The sequence below is a fragment of the Lasioglossum baleicum genome, chromosome 4, assembly GCF_051020765.1.
Source record: "Lasioglossum baleicum chromosome 4, iyLasBale1, whole genome shotgun sequence".
In the NCBI taxonomy this organism is placed as follows: domain Eukaryota; kingdom Metazoa; phylum Arthropoda; class Insecta; order Hymenoptera; family Halictidae; genus Lasioglossum; species Lasioglossum baleicum.
Window position 1 is genome coordinate 15,135,446 of NC_134932.1, and position 23,753 is coordinate 15,159,198.

A 23,753-nucleotide genomic window follows, 5' to 3' on the forward strand; every position below is an offset into this window, starting at 1 on the left:
TCGCTTCTTGTGTTGTGATTGGTTGTGACTGCTTGTGACTCTGGTTGTGACCTGTTGTCAGTCAGAGCGTCAGAGCTGGTCAGAGCCGTTAGAGCGGAGACAACAGGAGACAAGCGGAGATGAATGTGGATGAATGCGTGTGAAGCGACGCGTCCCCAAATTGTATATAAAATGACGACAGGTTATGAATGATAAATATAAATCTTTATTAAGAAAATAATTAGACTGCGGATGTTTATGCAATTTTCAAACATCAATAGTAATAGCACTTGTACATCCAAAATAAATAAGAATCGTACTAAATTCTGTTGAATTTAATTCTCCAGCATTTTTCGAACATTTTTACAAGCCATAAATGCATAAAGATTAAAATAAAATTACAACGAACTTAAAATCAAATTAGAAAAATTATTTTCTCGTATTTAAACGGTTAACTCGGAATCGCTATCAGAATCGTTCAAATTTGTTATTAAAGGCTCCACCATATCTTCTACAACAGAGTCTATCTCCCAAAATTTAGTTTCAACTTTTGTCGCAATATGTTCAATGCATTTTTTCCAATTCTCCACCGTAACTCTGTCTATTGCCTCGTGAAACAAAATTTTCATGTCTTGAAATTTCAATGTTTTATTGTTTGTCACTACATAATTTTTCACCTGAGCCCATATTAACTCAATCGGATTTAACTCGTCGTGGTAGGGCGGAAGCCGAAGAACAGTTATATTTTTCTCTTTCGCTATCTCGTCTACCGCGTATGTGGGTTTCATATTTTGCTGTTTCACTTTCAGTAGCAGTTCAATTTTCACCATATCTTCGCTAAAGGGAATGTCTTTGGAACACAACCAATTCTTTATATCTTCTTTCTTCCATGTAGCATTTGGTATTCTGTCCAGCTCTCGCGAATGGTACGGTGCGCTGTCCATAACGACAACAGCATTACTTTTCAATTTATCCAAAATTTTGGTAAACCATTCTTCGAATGATGACGAATTCATCTCATAAGAATTCACGCTTTTCTTTGACTCGAACACCCATAGACTATCTTGCACAAAACCTTCGTCGCTGCCAATATGGGCTATAATTAATCGTTTCTCCTTACCAGAAGGATTTTTTAAAAATGCAGAACGAGCAGATGTGATATTTACATCCATGCACGTTTCATCCAAGTAATAGATTGGACGATTATCCACTCTGAATTCTCTCAATTGTCGCAGAAAACTTCTACGCCAAACAACAACTTCATCGCTGTCATTTAAAAACCTATTTTGCCCATGCCGCTCAAATTTAATATTCATGTTTCTCAATAATTTATGAAAGGAGCTTTTCTTAAAGTCTGGCAATGTACTGTCAGCGTTAACTTCTTCCAAAACTTTACAAATCGTAGGGAGCTCGCCACGAAAGAAAAATTGATGTATGATACGCCTTATGGCATTCTTGTCGAAATCATCTATTTCTTCTGGCTTTTTCTTCTTCGGGGATACTATTTCTTCTGCTCCAGCTTCGCTGTGAGTTTGGTAGATCGACCTAACAATATTGCAAAATGCTTTTGTAGTGATTTTCTTATAAGCTTTTGTTGTGAAACGCAATAATTACCTTTTCGAAACTCCTGTAGTATCTGCTGTTGCATCGATTATCTCATCGCTGTCGTTCAAAAAACTATTTCGCCCGTGCCGCTCAAATTTAATATTCATATCTGTCAATAATTTATGGAAGGAGCTTTTCTTAAAATCTGGCAACGTACTGTCAGCGTTAACTTCTTCCAAAACATTACGAATCGTAGGGAGCTTGCCACGAAAAACAAATTGATGTACGATACGTCTTATGGCATTTTTGTCGAAGTCATCTATTTTTTCAGTGACTCGCAAGCGAGGCTTTTTCTTCTTCGGAGATGCTATTACTCCTGCTCCAGCTTCACTGCGAATTCGGTAGATCGACCTGCAAAATGTTTTTGTTGCGATTTTCTCATAAAACAATTTTGTTGTGAAGTAGATTACCTTTTTGAAATTCCTGTAATAGCTGCTGTTGCGTCAACTATTTCATCAATGTTTTTATCCGGATTTTTCTCCTTCTCTTTATTGTATACGTTTAGCACGAAATTTTTCTCGTTGACACTTAAATAAGTTTTCTTTGGACGCCTTTTACACTCGGATCTTGATAAAATCCTACTTTCGTCTTTGGAATGCGAATTGTTCGCAGGCATTTTTCGGTGCAGCATGCGAAAATTCGAATTCTCCAGACATAAGATAAGGGTACCACGGTACCAGTACCAAACCGCTCCTATATAATAAACCGCAATTAATAGTTGCAGCCGCAGATATCTGTCACGTGAACTTTTTGTTTACATCTACTATCTCGTCTCGTTGGACAGAATTGCGTATGCAATGCATTTTTCGGGTAGATTTCCGAAAATCGGTCAAATCGGATTCAGCTGAAATTTTGCACATACATAGATTCATTTTACATTAGATGTTTTTCTTGGATTTTTGGCGACTCGAAAAAAAATTTCCTTTGTTTCTGTGATAGATTTGGATATGATTATATGTTTAATTTTTATCAAACGTAAACCCGGTAAGGTAGAAAATAACACTAAATAGAATTTGGGAAACATGTTTTTTATGCAAAAATTTAGCTGAATCCAATTTCACCGATTTTCGGAATTGTACCAATACGCTCCTGAAGTTACTGGTTTATTCTTTACTCTATATACATATACCAATACTGATATATACATAGAGATGGCGTTAAAGAGCCTCAACTCTATTTGCCTCCCTCCTAAGTTGTTCTGAGTTCTGAGCACTGAGTTCTGAACAGTTCTGAAGTCTGAAGCAGTCTGAAGTCTGAAGTTAATTCGTGAGTAGCCAGTATGGCAGTCGTCTGCCTTTGATATGCAAGGTAATTGTTTGTGAAACTTTTGTAACCGCGAGTGCACCGCAAATTTAATAATGACTCAATCGTTGTATCATTGAAGAATGAGTCGCTGCTGCGTGAAGATTTTACTCCCTAATTTTTCGTAACGCTGTCTCTTGAATACGGGCCCAAAGTCAACACAACATCGACATTGACAGGTGGTAGTTGTCAATTTCTGCTCGTCCCTTTGGAGGTTATTGCACTAAATATGTTTGCAACGCTAAAAAATAAAATACGAGAGGAAATTGGGAGTGATGTGTCAACAGTTGTTAGAAATGCCGGCAACGTGCGCGGTATTAATTCTAGACATATGTCTCAGGTAAACATTATTATTTTTCTGCGTCGGAATATTATTGATACGAAGCGATATTGCGTCGATAAGTGTATTACGGATTTATTTATAGACCGTAATTCATTTTCCACGGTCGTTTTTTAGAAGCACCGCTAATTATCAAAAAAACAGTATGTAATTTTAAATTAAATATTGCTCATCGTCTGTACATATGTCGACCAGACGATTCATTAGTATTACCTGCATATACTTAGCTTCTAGTTATGGTAATAGTCTGAAGCTTATCAGAATGTCTATCGGCGTTATGTTTGTCTGTTTTCTTAGATATACACACAACATACTTTCGCGAACAGTATTTTATGTTGTGCGATAACAAGTTCATACTTCTTGTACAAAAACTTTTATAAATAGACTGCGGATCTTTGTGCATTTGTAGCAAAATTGAGAATGATGAAAATTGTTGAAAAATTTTAAAAATTAAAGATGTCAATACATGACATCTCTATTTCATCTTATAAATCTTTGCACTGCTTTGTCGAGTGTGACTCAACATCAGAGAAAGAGAAATGTAAATGAAACAGGTTTTTATATGTATTTGGTTCTTCCTTTATTTATTTAATTGTCTTATTTTTTAGTTAAAAACAAGTATAAGTTCCACAAATATAAATTACAACTAACTTTGAGAGCTATATTTAACACTAGGTACATGGAGCACTGAAAAAGTGACCATTTTACATTACTTTATCAAAATAACAAGAACACGTCCATCCAAATTTTTAGCCATTTCTTTAATGATTTATACGCAGAAACATGTGTTTGGTGAATAATTAGTTGTGGATGCGTCTTTGCAATCTCAATAATGGTAAATTAAACATATCAGAACTTGCCATTTTGATGGGTCCCGTAAACCTAGTGTTAATATAATTAGTAACAAAATTGTTTAAAATAAGTAGCAGTCAAGGACTGTCCTTTGAAGTTAATTTCAAATGAAACACTTAAAATAGTAGGGAGTTGTTAGCAATAAAATTGAAAAATAATTCAGAGTGCAAAGTGTTCAATTTAGTTTCTATTTCTTGCAATCGATGCAGACAATTTTCATTTTGCATGACGATCTGCAATCTACTTATAAAGTATCCACGATTCAATGCTTAATCTGATTCATTACTGTCGTATTAAACAAATAATGATTATAAATTTTTTAAATAGGCAGGATCTACAAGTAGTATTAGCGGATCTCAAATCTCATTAGACGGCTCGCGTGAAGAAAACGCAGCATCACCTTCTCCACCAATTTCTTTAAAGAGGGATAATAGTTTTGACATTAAGTTAAGCGATGGTATGCAACTTTCTGCGAAAGACATTAAAAAGTTTGAAACAAGAGAAGAGGAATGGCGAAAAAGATTAGCTAAGAAAGAGGTGGAAATGTTGAAACGAATGGAAAAAAAAGAAGAAGAATGGAAAGTGAGACTACTTGAAAAAGAAAAAGAATGGAAGAAATTAGTTGAGAAACAAGAGAAAGAAAAAAGTAAATTAGAAGAAGATTTACAAAATGTAGAGCGCATAAAACAATCATTGGAATTGGCACTAAAAGATGCCGAAGGTATGTGTTGTTTTGTAGATTGTTTAAAATCTATTAATCTAACAAATACTAAATATTATCAAATATATCAGTATTTACGAAATTAAGAATTTTTACTGTGAATGTCGTATATGCAGTGAACTTTTCAATTGTGGCTTTGCCGTTTCGATAAATTAAAATGGCTATTTTTACAAAAGCTTGGTACGAAGGAGGACATAATACACATGTATATAGGGTGTTCCATATACAATGGACAACCGATTAGGAAGTAATACTACACGCAAAAGTGAGACGAAATTAAAGAATAAAATTTTTTGTTTGAAGCATTCTTTTTGGGAAAAACTAGTTTAACTATCATAGTTTAAGTATAGCAAGCAGTAGAATCAGTGGGTCATGGTCAGACACATCAGATGATTCCTATCTAATAGCACACGTATTCATGAATTTTCAAACTCGATTTACTCGAAAACGGAACATCAAATGAAAAAATTGTATTCTTCAGTTTCGTCTCACTTTTGTGTGTAGAATTATTTCCTAATTGGTTGTCTATTGTATGCGGCACACCCTGTATGTTAGAGATACCTGTTTCCCATGTATCTAAATATTTACACGGGTACACGTGTAATAAACAAATTCGGATCACAATCTGTATAATTTTTAATACCCATGTATTTCTGTTTCACAGATATACGTGACACGTGAAACGTGTTAACGCTTGTGTAGCCAACCGGGTACCCATTTACTGCATATCTTTTAACAGTTTGCTAACGTTCCTCTGAAAATATTACAAAATTTCTCTGAATGTCCATTCTTTGCTCGCTAATATATTAATTTATAGTCTTGAAATGAGAATTTGTGGAAATATGTCAAATACAAATGGTTCTAAACAATCTTTACATTTTGGTTGGCTACATAAGGGTTATCCGTGAAGATGGATTCATTCGACACATTCGATTCCGGCGACTCATGCGTTTATGTTTTTCGATTGAATTCTTTTCAACTGTTGATGTTAGAAGTGAGACGCAAGCGAGACAGTAATAAATTCCATGGTAAATTGTTCGACGTTGTATCACCGTTTATTAAAGTACACGGATATTTGTGAAATTAAAATACACGGACAACCGTATACTTAATATTACATGGATTAAGATCCGGATTCGTTTATAATAGGTGTACACACCAGAGATCTTTATTTCCCGCGTATGCAAATACGTGTAGACAGGAATTTATTGTTGTCTCACTTCTAACATCAACAGTTGAAAAGAATTTGATCGAAAAACATAAACGCATGAGTCGCCGGACTTGAACGTGCCGAACGGATCCATTTACACGGACTCGTCCAAACGGATCCGTTTTAGTGCCCGTTCAAAATCGCGATCTCTAGTACAATCAAATCTCGATAACTCGAAAACCTCTATAAGACGAACATTTTGTTCATTCCCTTCAGCTGAACTTTCAAAACCACTATAAATCGAAATAAAACTTCCTTTAACTCGAATTATTTTCCACAAGTGTGGAAGCTAGACAAGCCAAAACAGCAATAAATGTTTTACGATGTTTCGTAAACAGATGCGATGATATTGAAGAAAATGTATTCTCTGCTTTGGTTACCATCGAAGATACCGTTGATCAACAATCTGTTAATTCATTAACGCAGAGTAAAATCATAGATTTCTTTAACATGTAATAGTAACATATAAGAGCCTAGTAGATTATATTTACTACATGTATATAATAAATAACTCATCTCCAAAAATTGAACTTTTCTCTCTTTAAAACTATTACAATCAGCAGCTCTTATGCGAAGACTTTGATAAGTCGAAACCTCTATAACTTGAAGATATTAGTTCTTCCCTTGAGATTCGAGTTATCGAGGTTCGACTCTATATATATTTACATACATATGTGATGTTACATACGATTATATTGCACTTATAATTTTGTTCACATTACTCTGTTCTAGAATATAAAAAGAAATTGTACAGTTTTCAAGAGGATGCAGAACAATTAGAAGACTTGCAGATTCAAGAATTGGCCAAAGTTAAACACTTGGTATGTTTTATATAATAATTTGTTATTATTACTAATAATAATATCACCATGTCATTCCCCTTTTATTGAAGTTACTAGTGAAGGAGCAAGAGGTCGATGAAAAAACACAACATTTGAAGACAGCTACTGCAGAAATTGATAGCATGAAGTCGGAAGTGTCGCGTCTAAGGAGATACGAAGATGAACTGAACAATGTACAGGTGAGTACATTATGTGATAATAACTGCTTTATTTGATTTTGAGAATCATTCGGAATATACCATGACTTTTAGATTATGTTAACATAATTATACCATATAATTGTGTTAATGTAATATAAGTTGCTTAATGACATCACTTAAGTAAGTAAACATGGAGCATATTTTAGTAATTTCGGTTTGAAAGAATTTATATACATCTTTGATTTTCAAAGTTTCTTTACAACTCTCTACTACATTAATTATATTACAGTGATACATATAATACATGAATTCACCATATTAAGTATACATTTTATTAAAAAATTAGATATATATACATATGATACATATAATACATGAATTCACCATATTAAGTATACATTTTATTAAAAAATTAGATATATATAAGAATAGTTATTAATAACATTATAAATGTAGTATAATAACTTGGTAGTTATTTTTAATATTTACGTGGAGTATGTTACAAGATCGTGGAAAAATTTTGTACTTTCAAACTGAGTCAATAGACATTATTCTATTTTTATAAATATTAATTATAGCATTTACAATTAATAATTACTTATGGTTACTTATTTTCATCAGTTTGGCAAACGTTTTAATCTAAAATAATTTGATCGTGTACGAATTTATTGATAAAAAAAAAAATTAGTGTAATAAAATAAAATTATTTACGAATAGAATTGTAAAAAGTATTCAGCTCTCTCTTTTATTTATCTTTTTTCAATTTAAAATACATTACATGTTAACGTTATATGGAAAAGATTTTCTTAATATTACAAGTGTAGACTCAATTTTTTTATATTGTGTATCGTATTTTGTACTCATTAATAATGTGGGATATCCGTGGAAAAGATAGAGGTGCATGGAAAAAACAATTTTTCTGATTTATTGTTTTTTTCTAAACATTGTTTCTTGTTTTTATACTACCAGTTATATGTCATATGGCCTATTGTCGAATTAATGACCATATACTTTATAGATATAAGCACGCTTCTTCTTAAAGACTGATTTGATTTTGAAGCCTTTCAATATTTTGTTTATTCTACTTATGGCTTTTTGTTTTGTCACGGTTGGCCATGTTTTTTTGCACATTTTTTTTTGTTGACACACGAGATCAGTCTATGGTATACATACATACTTATGACTTGTACGTCACTACTTAAAGTATTTGATTGTATCGAATATTTTCGGACATTTGTTCCAATGAAACAATTGTGCATATGTTCCATAACACTTGTTTGTACTCTTAAAATACTTTACATCTATTTCATAGGAAGTTTTGATTTCCATTTTGTTAAACTTTAATTCAAGAAGTATAAACAGTTTTTCGAGTACAAAAACAGAAGTTGTGATAGAACAACCTCCTTTTATTCGGTTATGGAACATGAGCAAAACCTAAGTGATATTGAAAGTTTTGTGAAAACAACAAACGCATGAAGATTGGAAACTTTGATAAACGAGAGCATTGGAGATCAGAGTAGGCGGTAATTTCCGCTAATTTGCTGCTGCTACTGCTGATGCTAGAGGTACGTCTTCAAAGCTTTGCTGCTACTCTGCAATGTAAATAACTTCTATAGATTTTACTTACATCAATGTTGCTCTTTATGTAATTCTCTCCTTGGTGCAAAAATGAAAAATATAACATAGGAGAAATGCATGTATTAACTTAGTAAAAATGGTTTAATAGTGACAAAAGTTCCTTATAATAATTCATTTAAAATATCTGAATCTAAATTATTTCTACTGCGATACTCATACTCCAATGTCGTTGTTCTCGCAACAGCGTGGAATAATTAATTTCAGATTCTGAATTGGTCTTTTCTAAAGCTCAAATCTTATTATATTCGTTTTCTGTCTAACAAAAAAGAATTTTCTCAATTCTTTCAACAAAATGGATGTTCAACTCGGCAATTTATTTCTGCTTCATATGTTTTTTTTTTATTTTGTTCACTTTCAGCAGTATTGTCATTAACCATCAAATTCATCGTCATTCGCTTATTCTTGAACTCATAAGGTTTGGATTATTTGTGATATTCTATTCAACTTTATGTATTAGCAATGCTTTGGTAAGGTTTGCAATAAAGCTTCATGGAGCAAAGAAAAACACAGTGTACGCAGAATTAATGTTTAGTAACAGTTTCGCAATTTTCAGGATGAAATGGAGACATTACGACATTCTACACAGCGAGAAAGAACTCAGCTTTCCTGTCAATTAGCGCAAACCGAGGAAGAAGTGCGTCACTTAAAGGATAAAGTTTTCGTGTTAGAACAAAGAGTTGCTTTAGGAACTAACGATCAAGTGACGGTGGATGAGAGGATAGCTGATCTTATGAGAGAACGAGCATTGTTAGAACGAAAATTAGAGGAGGCGCATCTTCATTTGTCTGATATAAAGACTAGTTGGTCAGGGAAAATATCCAGCTTGGAAACACAAGTTGGAAGGCTTAGCAGACAAGCTGGCGAAGAGGGCCTAGAAAGACGACGAGTGGAAGAGGAAAGTGAGAAACTCAAACAGAAGATCAAACAACTAGAAGCTGAAATAGAGGTGAACAATGTTGTAATGGCAACGAAAGACGCCAAGCTTTTGCGCATGGCAGAGGACATCGACGAGATGGCCACGGAACTAAAAGAGCTCCGGGCCAGCGTCGATGATGAGGTGGAAGAGTTTAAGCGACAAATTGTGAGTTACCGCGATATGTAGTCATGCATGGACTAGATTGGTTTTAAGGAGATGTCCCTTAGATCTTGAGATGCAAAAAACTTACTTATTCCTCCTTTATCAAGTGAGATGTTCTTCAAGGGTGGTTTTAGAGTAGATACTGAAGATTGGGGTTCTGAACGTGTACTAAAATACACGTGTACATGTGGTACGTGAACCGGGTAGTACAAATTTTAGGATCTGCGAATACGGATCCGTGTACCATGATAAGATGATAAGATGGCAGCAACTTTGCAAACGTACCTACCGTTTTTGCGTTTATAGAGGATTTACTGTACTACTATGCAGAACGATAAGACCTGTCTTGCCTCTGTGCCGTCCCGGGGCTCATCTTGTCATCTCACCACGGTACACGGATCTACGAATACGGATTCGCTCGGCATATTCGATCGAAAAACAATAACGCATCAGTTGTCGAACTCGGACGTGCTGAACGGATCTGTATTCGCAGATCCGTGTAAGGGTACGAGCAGAGTGGATCCGTTTTCGTTTGATTTGGCTGACGTCCGACGCAGCTGACTGTTTTTTCGAACGTGCGAAAAAGAGACACAATGTCGGACGTCAACCGAATCGGACGAAAATGGATCCACTGTGCTCGTACCCTAAGTTCACGGATCCTTATGACGGTAGACTCGTTTCCAGAATTGCAAGAATTGCTTCTCATTTCTCGATAATGCAAAGATGGGGGTTTTCAGTAATCAAAAGCGCTAGATAAAAGATCAATCTAGGTCGTGATCGCCCTCGAAAGTCCTATTTCGCAGCTTTATGGAAATAGCTACTGTGCAGTTGTATGCTTCCGAATAATGCAAATTACGCTGCCGAATTTTCGTAAACGAAAAAACAGGATTTCGGCCTAGATCGATCTTTTATATAGCGTTTTTGACTACTGAAAAACCCCGTTTTTATATTATCAAAAAATGAGAACGCGCATTCTGCACTCTTCCTGGAAAATCCTGGAAAAACGAGTCTATCCCCTTAAATTCTTATTACACGGTTCACGTACCACGTGTATTTATATACACGTGAAATAGGGATCTCTAGTAGATACCCAGTGAGCGAGGTCTGCCTCGAACAGATATCGGTCACTGCCTGCAATCGTACGATGCGAGCAGATGGCGGGCATTATGCTGTCAGAACGATGCTTGAAGCTGAGTGTGCTCGGAATTTGCTCAAAATTGGAAAGCACACCGTGCCAGCATAAACCGATACAGTAATGTCCCATTCTAAGTCAATTCTCGGTTCTGTGTTGTGACATAGATCGGAACAGGACATTATTTTTTTTTTGGTTTCGTCGATCATAGAAAAGGACAGCATTTAAACACGGACCGGGCGGCCAAAGGCCCAACAAAAAATAGCAATTCGGGGAGACAATACTGGTGCAGTACAGAAAAACTGCTTTATATATTTTTCACTTATTTTATGAAATTTTATCAATGGGTATATTTGCGACATTTTTCTGATTAAAATGACACCAAACAAGATACAATTTGACCCATATTTACTGTACATGTGAAGCATAATTTATAATTTATCATAGATTATTACTAGACTGCGGATGTTTATGCAATTTCCAATTTGTATAAATAATTCTTAGGTCCGCAGTCTAGTTATTACATATGCATATGTTTACATAAACAACTTAACATTTCGAAAATATGTTCTCAAAGAATTAGACTAGAATTTTGCAAATTAACGGAGCTGCAGCCCGTTGGAGGTTTTTAAATGACTCATTTTAATCAGAAAAATGTGACGAATATCTTGAGAAAGGTTGTATAAGAAGATAGTTGCAAATAAAAAAGTTAGCATCGCATTGGTATTTTAAACAATACAATAAGTTTTGAATTTTTGCCGACCGTCGTGGTCGCTGTTTCTCTAAAGTTACTACATACCGTCAATTAAACCACTAAACACAGTTGAAATTATATCGTGTTTAGTGTGATTTTAATCAGAAAAATGCCACAAATGAGTTAGTGAAAATCACATAAAAACTTATGAAACATAAAGAAGTTTTGTAATTGGATTAGTAGTGGTTCACACCGATATACCCGACCAGGTATCGAATTACGCGGCATGTTTACACTGCTCGACGATGGAGGCAGCTCGAGCTTCTCGGCCCCTCGCGGGGTATGCCCCCCAGTGGTAGGCCAAGTGTAATAGAGCAGTCTCCTCCGCCGGACTTAGAATGGGACATTACTGTACTTATTCGGAGGTAAATGGATGTATGGTATTCTGCCGGAAAGTCTGCTGTCCAAAATCGAGCAGATTTCGAGCGTATTGCTTACTGGGTATATTGTATGTATAATATCTTCAAAGTCTCGTCTAACTTTCTCTGTCGAGTCATTTTATTACACGATATATCATAATATTAACATAATTGACTGTGTGTAATAATATTCTTCACTTTAACAAGATTATAAAACATATTTTATACTTTAAGTAGCTTTTTCATATTAACGTATCAAAAAGAAAAAAGAGAGATGTATTTAGAAGTGATTGTTTCACAGTTGTTTGTTATGCGGCTGCGGTTTTGCGAAGATACATTTATTTCATAGATGTTTATCACAGTTAAATTTTTTGACATTTTTATAAACCACTTAATGTTTACGATAATAGATAATAACAAGAAGCACACGAGAACGTGTACCCACGAACGCGAAGTATGTTAATTTGTAAATGGAAACTACATATCGCCTATATACTTGCATGATTTTTTCTAAAATGCTTGGAGCTTGACGCACAGAACATTTATTTTACGCATATTTACCAGCACATTCTTTTGTTTATAATTCTTATTTATTGTCGTTATAAGCATGCCGAAGCATTTAGTATGTTTGTATTTAATTGAAATCAACATTAACTATTTCATGATTAAAACCATTTTATTGACTTTTTTCAAATTCTACTATATTTCCCACCGTGTTGCCTTTGTACATGAAAATTTAGATAGTATTAAAAAGATTAATATTTTTATGTACGAACGCATTTCTGTACATTTTGTTTGTGGAATAAAGAGAGAAACCAATAAATTACATAGTTATGGTATTCTTTTTGTGCTTGTTTTTAACCCATTTTTATATTCCCATTTCTTCAGCAGCTTTTTATTATGTTATTATATACACAATTGTGTACACGATTGTTTTCTTACAGGTAACAAACTATATATTACATTTTACTACACCAACAACACAGTCTGATTACATTTGTGTTGTTATAAATATTAGGAATCCGTATCCAGATGGAAATGGTTCAAGAAAAACGTATTGTATAATTCATAGAATAGAAGACACTGGCTAAACAGAAGCATTTTATTTTCATTGAAGACCAAATGTTATAGTAACAGTTTTCCAAGTCAACGAGTATGTTCGAACCAATGTTTATTACTGGTTCGAGCTTTGGAATTAATGGCACAAACGATTTCTACTTCACAAACGATTAGCCACTATTTCTAAACTAAGTTTATCTGCGTTTTCTCCATATAAATTGTACTTTTACATATTATTGCATATGTAATTATCTTATAACGCATAAAAACAGTAATATTTTTCTTTAAAAAATAATTGTTTATTCAGTACGAATATTCTTAACTCGTGACACACTTAAATATAATAATATTATAGATAAACTACTTCTAAATATATAGTAATACTTTCAATAAACTACCTCTTAGATGTATTAATGTTAAATAATATATATATTAAGGTATAATAGAAGATAAGAACAACTTGTATTATGTTTCTATTAATTAAGTTACAAACGTCTGAAGTCGTCCGAAATATAATTGTATCAAAATCTAATACTACATACATTATATATAATTTTATTTGTACAGTTTATATATCAAATATTGCTCCATGTTAATCTTACTCATGCTTTAATTAATTCAACTAAATAGCTGTGAATATTATATACATTGTTTTAGCATTCGATTTATTAGTAACGCATTTTGATTGTACCATAAATTCCAAAGATATCTATTACACGAATATCTCGGCAAATTTTCTAAACAAAAAAATGAATTCGAATACCAAATACTCTTAACTTTAGACATTACTCATGTGAGTCTATTTCTATTCTCGTGTCAGGAATCTTCGACGAAGGAGATTGCCGAACTGAAGCAGGATTTGGAGGAAGCGAAAGCAAAACTTTCATCGGCCACTTCCGAAGTGGCGCATCTACGTTTATCGTTGGAAGGAGAACGAACAAATAATTCTTCTTTACATTTAGAAGTAGCGCGTTTAAGAGAAGGTTTAGAATCTGAACGAACATCGTTAGCTACGCTCAGGGTATGTCTAGAAAAAGAAAGAGGAGAGAAGGACTCCGCATTGCTGAGAAACGCGCAGGTTTCTCAAGACATTGAAATCGTGAGGCAAGAAAACCGACGACACGAACTCGAAAATACAGATCTGCAAAACAAAGTTGAAAGTCTAGAGCACAAATTACAAAGTAAAACTAAGGAAATGGCGGAAGCAACTACCAAATTAGAAGATACGAAACAGAGAATGTCAGAATTGGAAGAGGGAGAACAACACCGAGACAAAATGGAGAGAAACGAGAAAGTTCTTAAAAGTAGTTTAATGGATCTAGAAGAGCAGTTAAATGAAAAAACCAAGGTAAATGCAGAAAGTGAAAGGAAGATATTTTACAGAATATTAATTATTAAATACATTTTTAGACAATTAAAGTCTTACAACAACGGTTAGCAGATATGAAGAAAACTCTTCAACGAGAATTAAGAGTACCATCATCGTCGTTGGACAGCGATGTGGAACCTTCCGCAGCAATTCTGAAACCTAGTTCGTCAAAGACTGTCACTGCTAGACATAGTAACGCAAGAGATGATGATGTTAATTTTAAATACCTTAAGCATGTTCTCATAAAGTTCCTAACGAGTAGAGAATACGAGGTAAAATTTACACAATGTGGCACTAAGGGGTAGGCTCGTTTCCAGGATTGCAAGGGTGCTAGATAAAAGATCAATCAAGACCGCGATCGCCCTCAAAAATCCTATTTTTACGTTTACAAAAGCGTAATTTGCATTATTTGGAAGCATACAGCTGCGCATGTACATATTTTCACAAAGCTGCGACAGCTACTTGCTATCGAATAATCCAAATTACACCTCGTAAACGTAAAAATAGGATTTTTGAGGGCGATCGCGGTCTTGATTGATCTTTTATCTAGCGCTTTTGCGACATTATCGAGAAATGAGAAGACGCATCCCGCACCCTTGCAATCTTGGAAACGAGAGTCAACCCCCTGAAATCCAAGTATAACATTACGATTACTAGTATCGATGTTTCTTCAATTTTAGTTATCTTTTAACATACCGTTTTTTCTGTTAATAAGGCTCTTCATTTAACGAGAGCTGTCGCTACTCTGCTACACTTTTCACCTGAAGAGGAGCGGCTACTTCAAGAAACCTTAGAATGGAAAATGTCGTGGTTTGGGACTCGGCCTAACTTGGGTTTTGGGCAAACTGCTAAAGCTATACCACCCAGCTGATAGCTGAAACAATTTCCTCTTCCAATAGGTATTATAAAACTGGTTGCCGATTCGTGGATAAAATCGAAAAGTTGGATCAATATGTGGTGAACCATAAATGATGTCACATGTTAGAAACATTAGAAAAGAACAAACAAATTTCTATGCTAGAAGTTTCATAAATTTTGTAAAATATTTAGCATTTACGATATACATATATGTAATTTATTTATAAAGGCTAGAAACATTCATAATAGTTAACATTGGAAGATGCACCATATAATTGGTAGTATGAAAAGTTGTTTAACGAAAATTTGTAAGATAGATATAGAATTGTTTCTGCCAATATTTATTACGTACATTGGCATTATAAAATAAATTAGGGTAAGACCATTCTACACTCTGTGCTCATATTTAAATATTGTTTTATACGTTGTTTGTATACACGAGTGTTAACGACACGTTCTTTATCGGTTTGCAATATTCACTAAACAGAAGTTGAAATTTTAAATTCAATTCTGTCGTATGGGAATATACAGGTTTTGCACTCCAAATTCACCCTTTCGCAAGTCAAACACACTCTTTTGCAATTTTTAAGTAGTTTTTGTAAAAAAAATCAACTCAAATGTAAATGAATTGTTAAGAAATTCAAAATTTTATCTATTGCAAAGATGTACATGAGATACTTATTTAAAAGTAATTACCAATTCATTAATCTGAAAATGAATAAAACTGAAAACTGTGTGTAGATATGTATATTCTCGTAGTCATTTTCTGATTAATACATTTTAAAAATGAAAGTACATATGTATTTATTGAAGCGTATTGAGTATTTATATTTAGTCTTACATTTCCCTCGCAGTCATGTCTCCGTTCACGTGTGTCTAAATAAATATATAATTTAATCTAAATGAATAAATAATTAATTTTAAATATTCTTAATGAGTGAAATTGATTTGTAAAAGGGTGAAATTGATTTGCATAAGAATTTGACTTGCAAAATTGACGTGAAAATTTGGAGTGTAAAACCTATACATACAGGGTGGTTCACCAGATATTACCACCTCGATTTTCGTCATTATTATTATTTGTAGCGAAGAATGTTTGTATAAGGTTGAATGGGTTTTGAGAGATGCATACTTTGGTGTTGCGAGTTTTCTTTCACCATTTTCATCCACCTACAATATAAGTATTATCAGGGCCTCCGCGTGCGGTTGTGCAGGTTGTGCGCCGCACATGGGCGCTTCGTCGAAGAGGCGCCAAAACATGAACGGGAAGGGCGCCCGTCGCTGTCAGTGCGGCACAAAGCCTAATAGCAGAAGTAACAAATGTTACAGTGCAACGAGATTCTAGAAATTAGAAACCCGGTTGTTGATTAAAAAAAAAAGGTCATTCGTGGAATTTTATTATCATGCTCGGAAAAGGGCGCTAAATTTCTTTCGCACACGGGCGCCTCTTACCCACGCGGCGGCCCTGAGTATTATATAAACATTCTTCGCTACGAATAATAATAATGACGAAAATCGAGGTGGTAATATCTAGTGAACCGCCTTGTATAGTAGTTGATTTTATCGCGGAACAATAATTGCATTTCTATCTCTGCATGCATCATGTTTGTGAGAATAGCATTTTTGTACGCGCAAGTATGCTTATAATTGTTATACTATTGTATTTTACAATCTTGTCCGTTGTACATTTAATTAATATAAGTTGAAATACGTTAACGCAATTCGAAGGGCATAAATGGGTTGCATCGTTATATGATGTACATTTAGAATTCTTTAAAAATCTAAGATTTCTTAGATATGGCTGCAGGTCGGTTGTAATCATAAAAAGCCTGTGTTAGTTTCATTAATTGCGAAGCTCAGAATAATTGCCATAATTATTTGTAATGTGAACATTGCGATCGTATCATGTTCGTATTTGTAAATAATGCAGTGATGTTTCTATAGACACAATTAAAGTACACAAAGGTTTTTCAAAAAGCTGAGTTATTTAATTTCTTGCATATATACTATTCAAATCAAATCACAGTGACTGATTTATAACATTTATTTGATGAGTGTTATAAAACGATTTTGATAGCAGTAAACTATACGTATAATTACAAGTGCACACTGCAGATGAAGTATGTTGCTCTTTTTTTGGAGAATGTAAAAGGAACGAATAAACTTCACTTGCCATATATACATAGTATTCAAGAAGGTTTTTCTTTATTATTGACTTATTGATTATACAATTGCATATATACATCAACATTTAAAGTACTCTTTAAGTTGATAAAGTAACAAAAAATAGTTCACGCAAATCTGTCCATATATTCGAAAAATATTTTAGCTGAATAAAATTTGACCTATTTATTACAAAACTATATGTCGGATCGTAAATCATTCCTTGAATACAAAAAATTATAAATATTCGAAAAAAAATCGATAAAATTATATATATATGTCACAATAGATTAAATCAAAGCTTGTTATAATAATTTATATATTAAAAATTCCATACATAACAATTATTATTTACGAGAAACATAATTTATATCACAAATCAAAGACAACGTTAAATAATAAACAATCAAGGTGGATTGTATACAATTTTTCGTCCATTTCGTTTCGTCTTTCTTTTCGTATAGCAGTATCTTAACAAAGAGATTCGCATGATACATGCTACAAAAAGTCTTGTCTGAAGAAGGGATCACATTGATTAAATGTCTTCTGCGCTCAACTATTCAAATTTATCCTTCATGTTAGAATCGTGTATGAGCAGTTCACAAATAAGTACATAGAGAAGCAAACGGCAAAAAATACGTTAGTATTTACATAGATCTGTTAATTATAATAAACTTTTATATTCTTTCCGATGCAAAATTGAAACCAATTTCTTTTTTTTTAATATTTCTTTCTTTGAAATAGACTTATAATATATACACCTATTTAACATTTGTAAGTTTACACACACAAATAATAAGGATAATATTTTCCATTCAATAATGCTGAAACAAGTAATAGGTAATATTTTCGACTATCTTAACTAGTTGAATTAGTGAAGTTTTGCTAATAATATCTTATATTATTAATTTTATTGGTAATAATTTTGTTCTAAGAATAATTATGAAAGGTGCAAGTTGAACTAAAACATAACAAATTTTAGAGAATAGTATACAATAACAAGTGTGTATTTACATTTGGTGTGTACGTTGCTATATTTTAAGTATTACTTTAATAATCACAGAATAAAGTTCTGCGATATATTATTTTCTTGAATTATTTGCGAATTTGAAAGGATTCACATGTTGTGTAAATAAGGTTCCCCTCATGAAAACCAATGTTACATAGTAAGTATGATTTTATTTGGACTATTTTTCCCATCTACAATGCCAATTTTCCTTATACTACACATCATTCATTCATTTAAAAATGTACAGAATATTTATAAAATATACAGGAACATGTCACCATATCCGTTCGTTTCATTGTGACTGTTGGCAAAATCGAACTCTCTCTGTGACAGAAGTTCCTTACTACACAAGCTTCTTTTGAGCTTTCATAAAAATAACATTGTCCGAAAACTTCCACCTAAGTTCAATATGGTTTATGTAATATTATAAAATCCTATGCATTGTATCTACAAGGCGAGTGCATAAAGTCATGTTCACATTGTAAAAAAATTATACGTCTAACTTTTAAAAATATTTCCAACGCTTACAAGTTGTTTGAGAAGCATTAAACATAACGACTAGAACTTCCTTGAGCCAGATATGATTTCTTGATAAAGTTCAGGTGTAATTTCGATATATTCTTTGCTACCTGAAAGGAAATACATCTTGTCTTGCACTTTGCTGGGATCGAAGCCTTCCTTCTGCAGATTTACTTTTTTCAATTTGAACGTTCCCGTCATTTCAAGTTCTTTCACAATTCTTAAGAAGATTGGTCTCGCGTACGCTGGTAGAGCTTTCTCCAAGCCTTCTGCGAGGGCCTTGAAATCTAGTAGACTATCTGGATCGACAATTGCTGCCATGCCGGCCCTTCCTTCCATTCCAGGCACCTTAAAGGACAACAACGAATACCTTTTAGTTGGTCAATTATTATATCAAGTATGCTATGTCAGATTTTAACTCGATAGACGAACTAAAATGTTAAACGCGAATTATACATTAACACTAGAACTACCACATCACTATCACTTTTCATTTTAAAATTCTTCTTGTTTCACAAAATAAATAAAAATCGTATTAAATTCTTTTCAATTTAATACTCTAGCATTTTTTGAAAATTTTTATAAGGCATAAATGCATAAAGATCCGCAGTCTAGTGATAATAGTGATAATGAGATTATAGACGAAGAAAATGTTCAGGAGTCCTCGGAAAGTGAATCAGTGAATTAGTTATTATAGTAGTTATTATTATTATAATTATAATATTATAGTTGTCATCCATGACATGGAATTCCTGTTGTAAGATTAGTAATAAATCAGTAAATATAAAAATATTCTATTATTACGTATTTTTTAAAGACCAATCATTTTGACTGGTTCTGGTAGAAATAGTCGTAACTGTTGGTAGTTCTAGTGTTAAAATGTATTGTTTTGTCATCACGAAAATAATAAAAATTCGGTTCACGATCTGATAAAATAGTGTATTAATTATAAGTTCGTAAAACTACAAACCTGAACTCCATAGACAGTAGCATCCCGCTGCCCTGCGATATTACTAATAATACCTTCTACCTCTGCGGTAGCAACATTTTCTCCCTTCCACCTAAATGTATCTCCCACTCTATCTTTAAAGTAAATATAGCCGTATTCATCCTGTATGAGTATATCACCTAAGAAGAAAAAATAATTTAAGTCAGAAAAGTTTTAAATTGAATTCACTATTTGGTTGCAAATTTGACTGCGATTCATTTGAATTTTTCAAGTGCAACTTACCCGTCAGGAAAGCCTTGTCACCTTTCACAAATACGTTCTCGATTATTTTCTTCTTCGATGCTTCCTTGTCTAAATACCCATTGAATTCTCTCGACGCGTGTCCTTCTTTTATCATTCCTATAAACATTCCTGGTTCATCTAATTCAAAGATAAATATTTCTTATTATCAATGAAAAATGGATTCTTATTGCCAATATATTAAAATTACTATACTATTACTACATTCTTACTTATGTCCGCTCTTATGCACAATCCATTAGCACTCCTAACTGGTTCGTAGGTTTCTTTGTTCACACGAATTATTGCCACGGGATGAAATGATCTGGGCACAATCAGTGGTACAAAACCAACAGCGCCAGCTCGACCGTCCAAGTTCACTATTACGAAATTATATTACACATAAGAATTAGACAAATTTTACTGCTACGTAAAGGTGTTAACTTGTTTTACAAGAATTACACTTGTTTTACTTTGGTATCTAGCATTGAATACGTTCCGTGCCATGTGTACCACCGATGGTACACGTTAAACTTCAGACTGCATGTACCACTGGTGGTACACACTGACATATTTATTTAATGCGCTAAAAGAATATATTTTATAGCAAATTTAAGACTGTAGAATATATTCCCATCAAAAGAATGAGGTATTATAAAAATGCAGTATAGAGCAAAAGCAAATGGTTAATATAAAGTCAGTAAAGTTTCGTAGAGTGTAAGTCTAGTAAGTGCTATTAATAATCACTAGATAGCGGATTTTATGCATTTATGGTAAAAATGAGCAGGTGTAATTTGAAACAGCAAAAGCATTAAAAGAATTTAAAAATACTGTTATAATATTTTCAGCCTATTAAACATACTGAAAAATTTTTATTTCACTCCACTTTGTTGCAATTTAGATAGACAATTTTTATTTTGCATAATGATCCGCTGCCTAATAATCACAACCAAAAGTTACATACAAAATTATGCCGTTTAGCTAAGGGTGTAGGAAAGAAAGCTAAAGTTGATGGAAGAATTTCATAAAAAATTATAATTACTTATGCACGAATGAAAATAAATCGTAACTTCTTGACAATTGAATAGTAGATTTTACATATTTAAAATAAATATGAAGCTATAAAAGACACGACTGAAACTGTTTTCATACAATATTTAACCATTTGCACTCGTGATGAATGACCTAGAATAATTCCATTCTATACGACTTTTTTCAATTTATGGATATGAAATTGATCTGAATACCTCATACAATACTTAATGAATAATGGTACTTTTGAATAAATGGTACAGCAATTTTTAGTGATGCTCTATGTCGGAGTCATCACTCAAGTGCCAAGGGTTGAGGGTATTGTAGAGCAGTGATTGACCATAGCATTATGTGATCTTTGGTCAAAATGTGTGGTGATTAATACGTACTAGGCGTTGATGGTAAAAAGAACTACAAAATCAAGATAACAATCTTGTAAATGAAAAACGTGAATGACCGTAATATCCTATTTTTACTCAATACAATCGCAACACTTGAAATTGGTACATAGAATATATTGGGTACAAAATTGCGTTTGTTTATTAATGTCACTGCTAAAAATCGGACATATTTCATATGCAACAACCTCATAAAAAATTATTAAGAAATCTCCTTTGTATGGTTTTAAAAAAGTCAATAACTACCAATATTTGCGTTTCCCTCGCTTGATCCGTAGAATTCAGTAATCAGCTTAACGTTGAAGCGCTTGACAAACTCGCTCCAAATTTGAGGTCGCATGCCGTTTCCAAACATGAGTCTCAAACGATGCGTATTATCCTCCGCCCGAGGCGGAGAATTTAATAAATAGCGACACATTTCTCCGACATACTGTGCTGCCTATAAATGAAAACAAAAATTATATATCATTATCAAAATTGTTGTTCGCATTCGAGTAATTTTATAACTTAATTTCTACAACGCAATGATTTCAATAAACTCGAACTATACAGTATACAAACTGAGTCCTCTAAGGATAATTGAAACTTGAAATATCTGAAATGTTTTTAATGTTATAAGTAGACTGCAGATCTTTATGCATTTATGGCTTCTAAAAATGTTCAAAAATGCTAGAATATAAAATTCCACAGAATTCGCTATAAAGTAGTATTAGACATCAAAAAGCCACCTACGGTACAATTATATTTGATGCAATCTGTCCAATAAGCCGTCACTGAAAACTTGGGTCTTAAGACGGTTGGTATACCTTTCAGAATCGCGAAACCTACTCCCAACATTCCACCAGCCGTGTGGTACAACGGATTCGGATTGTACAAGGTATCGTTTGATTTCAATCCTAACAAGTTGAATGGCATTACCACCAACAAGAACCTGGAAAGATAATAAGTATTAACACTTATCATATTTTATCGAAATTTCTAGTGAAATCATTAATCAGCAATTCATTATTTAGGTAGAATCTTAATCGTTCTTGACATTATAATTTTATGCATTTTCAGTAGCTCCAGAAAGCATTTGAACACTAAATTTCCAATTTTTTAAAAATCGTTCGGTTAGATTTCAAAGAAATGTTAGCCCTTAAGGGGGTAGACTCTCGTTTCCAGGATTGCAAGGGTGCAGGATGCGCTTTCTCATTCAGTAGTCAAGAGCGCTAGATAAAAGATAGGTTGCGATCGCCTTCAAAAATCCTATTTTTACGTTTACGAGGCGTAATTTCCATTATTCGGAAGCATAAAGCTGCGCATGTAGCTAATTTATTTAACACTTCGTTATATTAATAAATTAACACTTCGTTGCGCGTTGGCTCCGCTACGGAGACATCTACATTTGTCTAAAAAAATAACCTGAGCGTTAATTAACAAATTTGAGTTAGTTAGAAACCAGTTGTTTAAAAACGATTTTTCAAAAATTGTAAATTTTTTATATGTTTTTCATTACTATAAATCTATTATGGATTTGAAGATTGAAGCTCCTCTTTTACAACGATTTCCAAAAACTTGATGTACGACGATTTTTTTGTCTGTTTTATTGAACAGAAGTGAGGGACATTGTTGGGTCGTGTGAAGATCTCATAGTGTACCTTATATTATTCTAACATTAGCAACACACCCTTCATTCAAAGTGCAATAAAAGGTCAACAATTTTGCATATCGAATCTTATGTAGGGATGGCGTGAACGTGAACTGCTACTTTTGGATAACTCGTGATTCGATCACATTCGTTCCCAATTACGGTGACTCTTCACAGTGATTCTTGATCGCTTCTAATTGCACTGTCCAACAAAAACATTTTTTAACGTTTCGATTTTCACTATGCGATTCTTATAGAGTTTTCTGCGCTGATTCCGAATTTGCCTTTAATTTTCCTCCTAGACGCACAGTTTTTGAAAAATTTGATTTTGGAAAATAGACATATTTTTCAAGTTTAAGCAAATATTGCGACATTATTATAAAAGATATTGAATTGTTCTTTACAGCAGAAGATTCTGTAGACTTTCTCGAATACAGTGATATGCAATATTAATACACGATTAATGTTTAAACATGTTTAAACAATCATTAAAGATGGAGAGACACCACTTTTGCACTAATTTTTGAGGATATTTT

The 23,753-nt window shown here is 33.3% G+C and overlaps 3 protein-coding genes across 7 annotated transcripts in view; 1 reads left to right on the top strand and 2 right to left on the bottom strand.

Moving 5' to 3' along the window:
- Nucleotides 1–270: 270 nt before the first annotated feature.
- LOC143207946 (uncharacterized) lies at nucleotides 271–2,864 on the bottom strand. Of its 3 annotated transcripts, none has more exons than XM_076421890.1 (4): nucleotides 2,730–2,864; nucleotides 1,995–2,277; nucleotides 1,594–1,935; nucleotides 271–1,524 (listed from the first exon to the last, which is right to left on the bottom strand). In XM_076421890.1, exons 2-4 carry the CDS (start codon nucleotides 2,213–2,215, stop codon nucleotides 423–425), a joined length of 1,665 nt encoding a protein of 554 aa, XP_076278005.1. In that variant the 5' UTR covers nucleotides 2,216–2,277; nucleotides 2,730–2,864; the 3' UTR covers nucleotides 271–422. The 3 variants fall into 3 exon arrangements, with proteins under 3 accessions (XP_076278005.1, XP_076278004.1, XP_076278003.1); XM_076421889.1 differs by having other exon boundaries at nucleotides 2,664–2,864; XM_076421888.1 differs by lacking the exon at nucleotides 2,730–2,864 and adding an exon at nucleotides 2,343–2,723.
- A 6-nt stretch (nucleotides 2,865–2,870) lies between these two features.
- Nucleotides 2,871–17,215, top strand: LOC143207943 (uncharacterized). The gene is made up of 8 exons (XM_076421883.1): nucleotides 2,871–3,226; nucleotides 4,406–4,799; nucleotides 6,742–6,830; nucleotides 6,902–7,030; nucleotides 9,183–9,710; nucleotides 13,832–14,359; nucleotides 14,422–14,652; nucleotides 15,096–17,215. The coding sequence occupies exons 1-8, from the start codon at nucleotides 3,116–3,118 to the stop codon at nucleotides 15,249–15,251; spliced, it is 2,166 nt and encodes a 721-aa protein (XP_076277998.1). The 5' UTR covers nucleotides 2,871–3,115; the 3' UTR covers nucleotides 15,252–17,215.
- Nucleotides 17,216–18,560: 1,345 nt separating this feature from the next.
- Nucleotides 18,561–23,753, bottom strand: part of LOC143207944 (long-chain fatty acid transport protein 1) — a 36,603-nt gene continuing 31,410 nt past the window's right edge. For all 3 annotated transcript variants that reach the window (XM_076421884.1, XM_076421886.1, XM_076421885.1), the window contains exons 6-11: nucleotides 22,320–22,518; nucleotides 21,834–22,026; nucleotides 20,391–20,537; nucleotides 20,161–20,298; nucleotides 19,900–20,057; nucleotides 18,561–19,277 (exon numbers count right to left, since the gene is read on the bottom strand). In XM_076421884.1, coding sequence (XP_076277999.1) covers nucleotides 18,969–19,277; nucleotides 19,900–20,057; nucleotides 20,161–20,298; nucleotides 20,391–20,537; nucleotides 21,834–22,026; nucleotides 22,320–22,518 — 1,144 coding nt within the window. In that variant the 3' untranslated portion in view covers nucleotides 18,561–18,968. The remainder of the gene's footprint in view (nucleotides 19,278–19,899; nucleotides 20,058–20,160; nucleotides 20,299–20,390; nucleotides 20,538–21,833; nucleotides 22,027–22,319; nucleotides 22,519–23,753) is intronic.

Excerpts from the sequence above, each read along its gene's own strand:
- LOC143207943 (XM_076421883.1), top strand. The coding sequence starts at position 3,116 with ATGTTTGCAACGCTAAAAAATAAAATACGAGAGGAAATTGGGAGTGAT. Across the intron at positions 6,831-6,901 it reads TGGCCAAAGTTAAACACTTG|TTACTAGTGAAGGAGCAAGA; the intron begins GTATGTTTTATA and ends CTTTTATTGAAG. Across the intron at positions 14,653-15,095 it reads TAACGAGTAGAGAATACGAG|GCTCTTCATTTAACGAGAGC; the intron begins GTAAAATTTACA and ends TCTGTTAATAAG.
- LOC143207946 (XM_076421890.1), bottom strand. The coding sequence starts at position 2,215 with ATGCTGCACCGAAAAATGCCTGCGAACAATTCGCATTCCAAAGACGAA. Across the intron at positions 1,936-1,994 it reads ATTACAGGAATTTCAAAAAG|GTCGATCTACCGAATTCGCA; the intron begins GTAATCTACTTC and ends AACATTTTGCAG. Across the intron at positions 1,525-1,593 it reads ACTACAGGAGTTTCGAAAAG|GTCGATCTACCAAACTCACA; the intron begins GTAATTATTGCG and ends CAATATTGTTAG.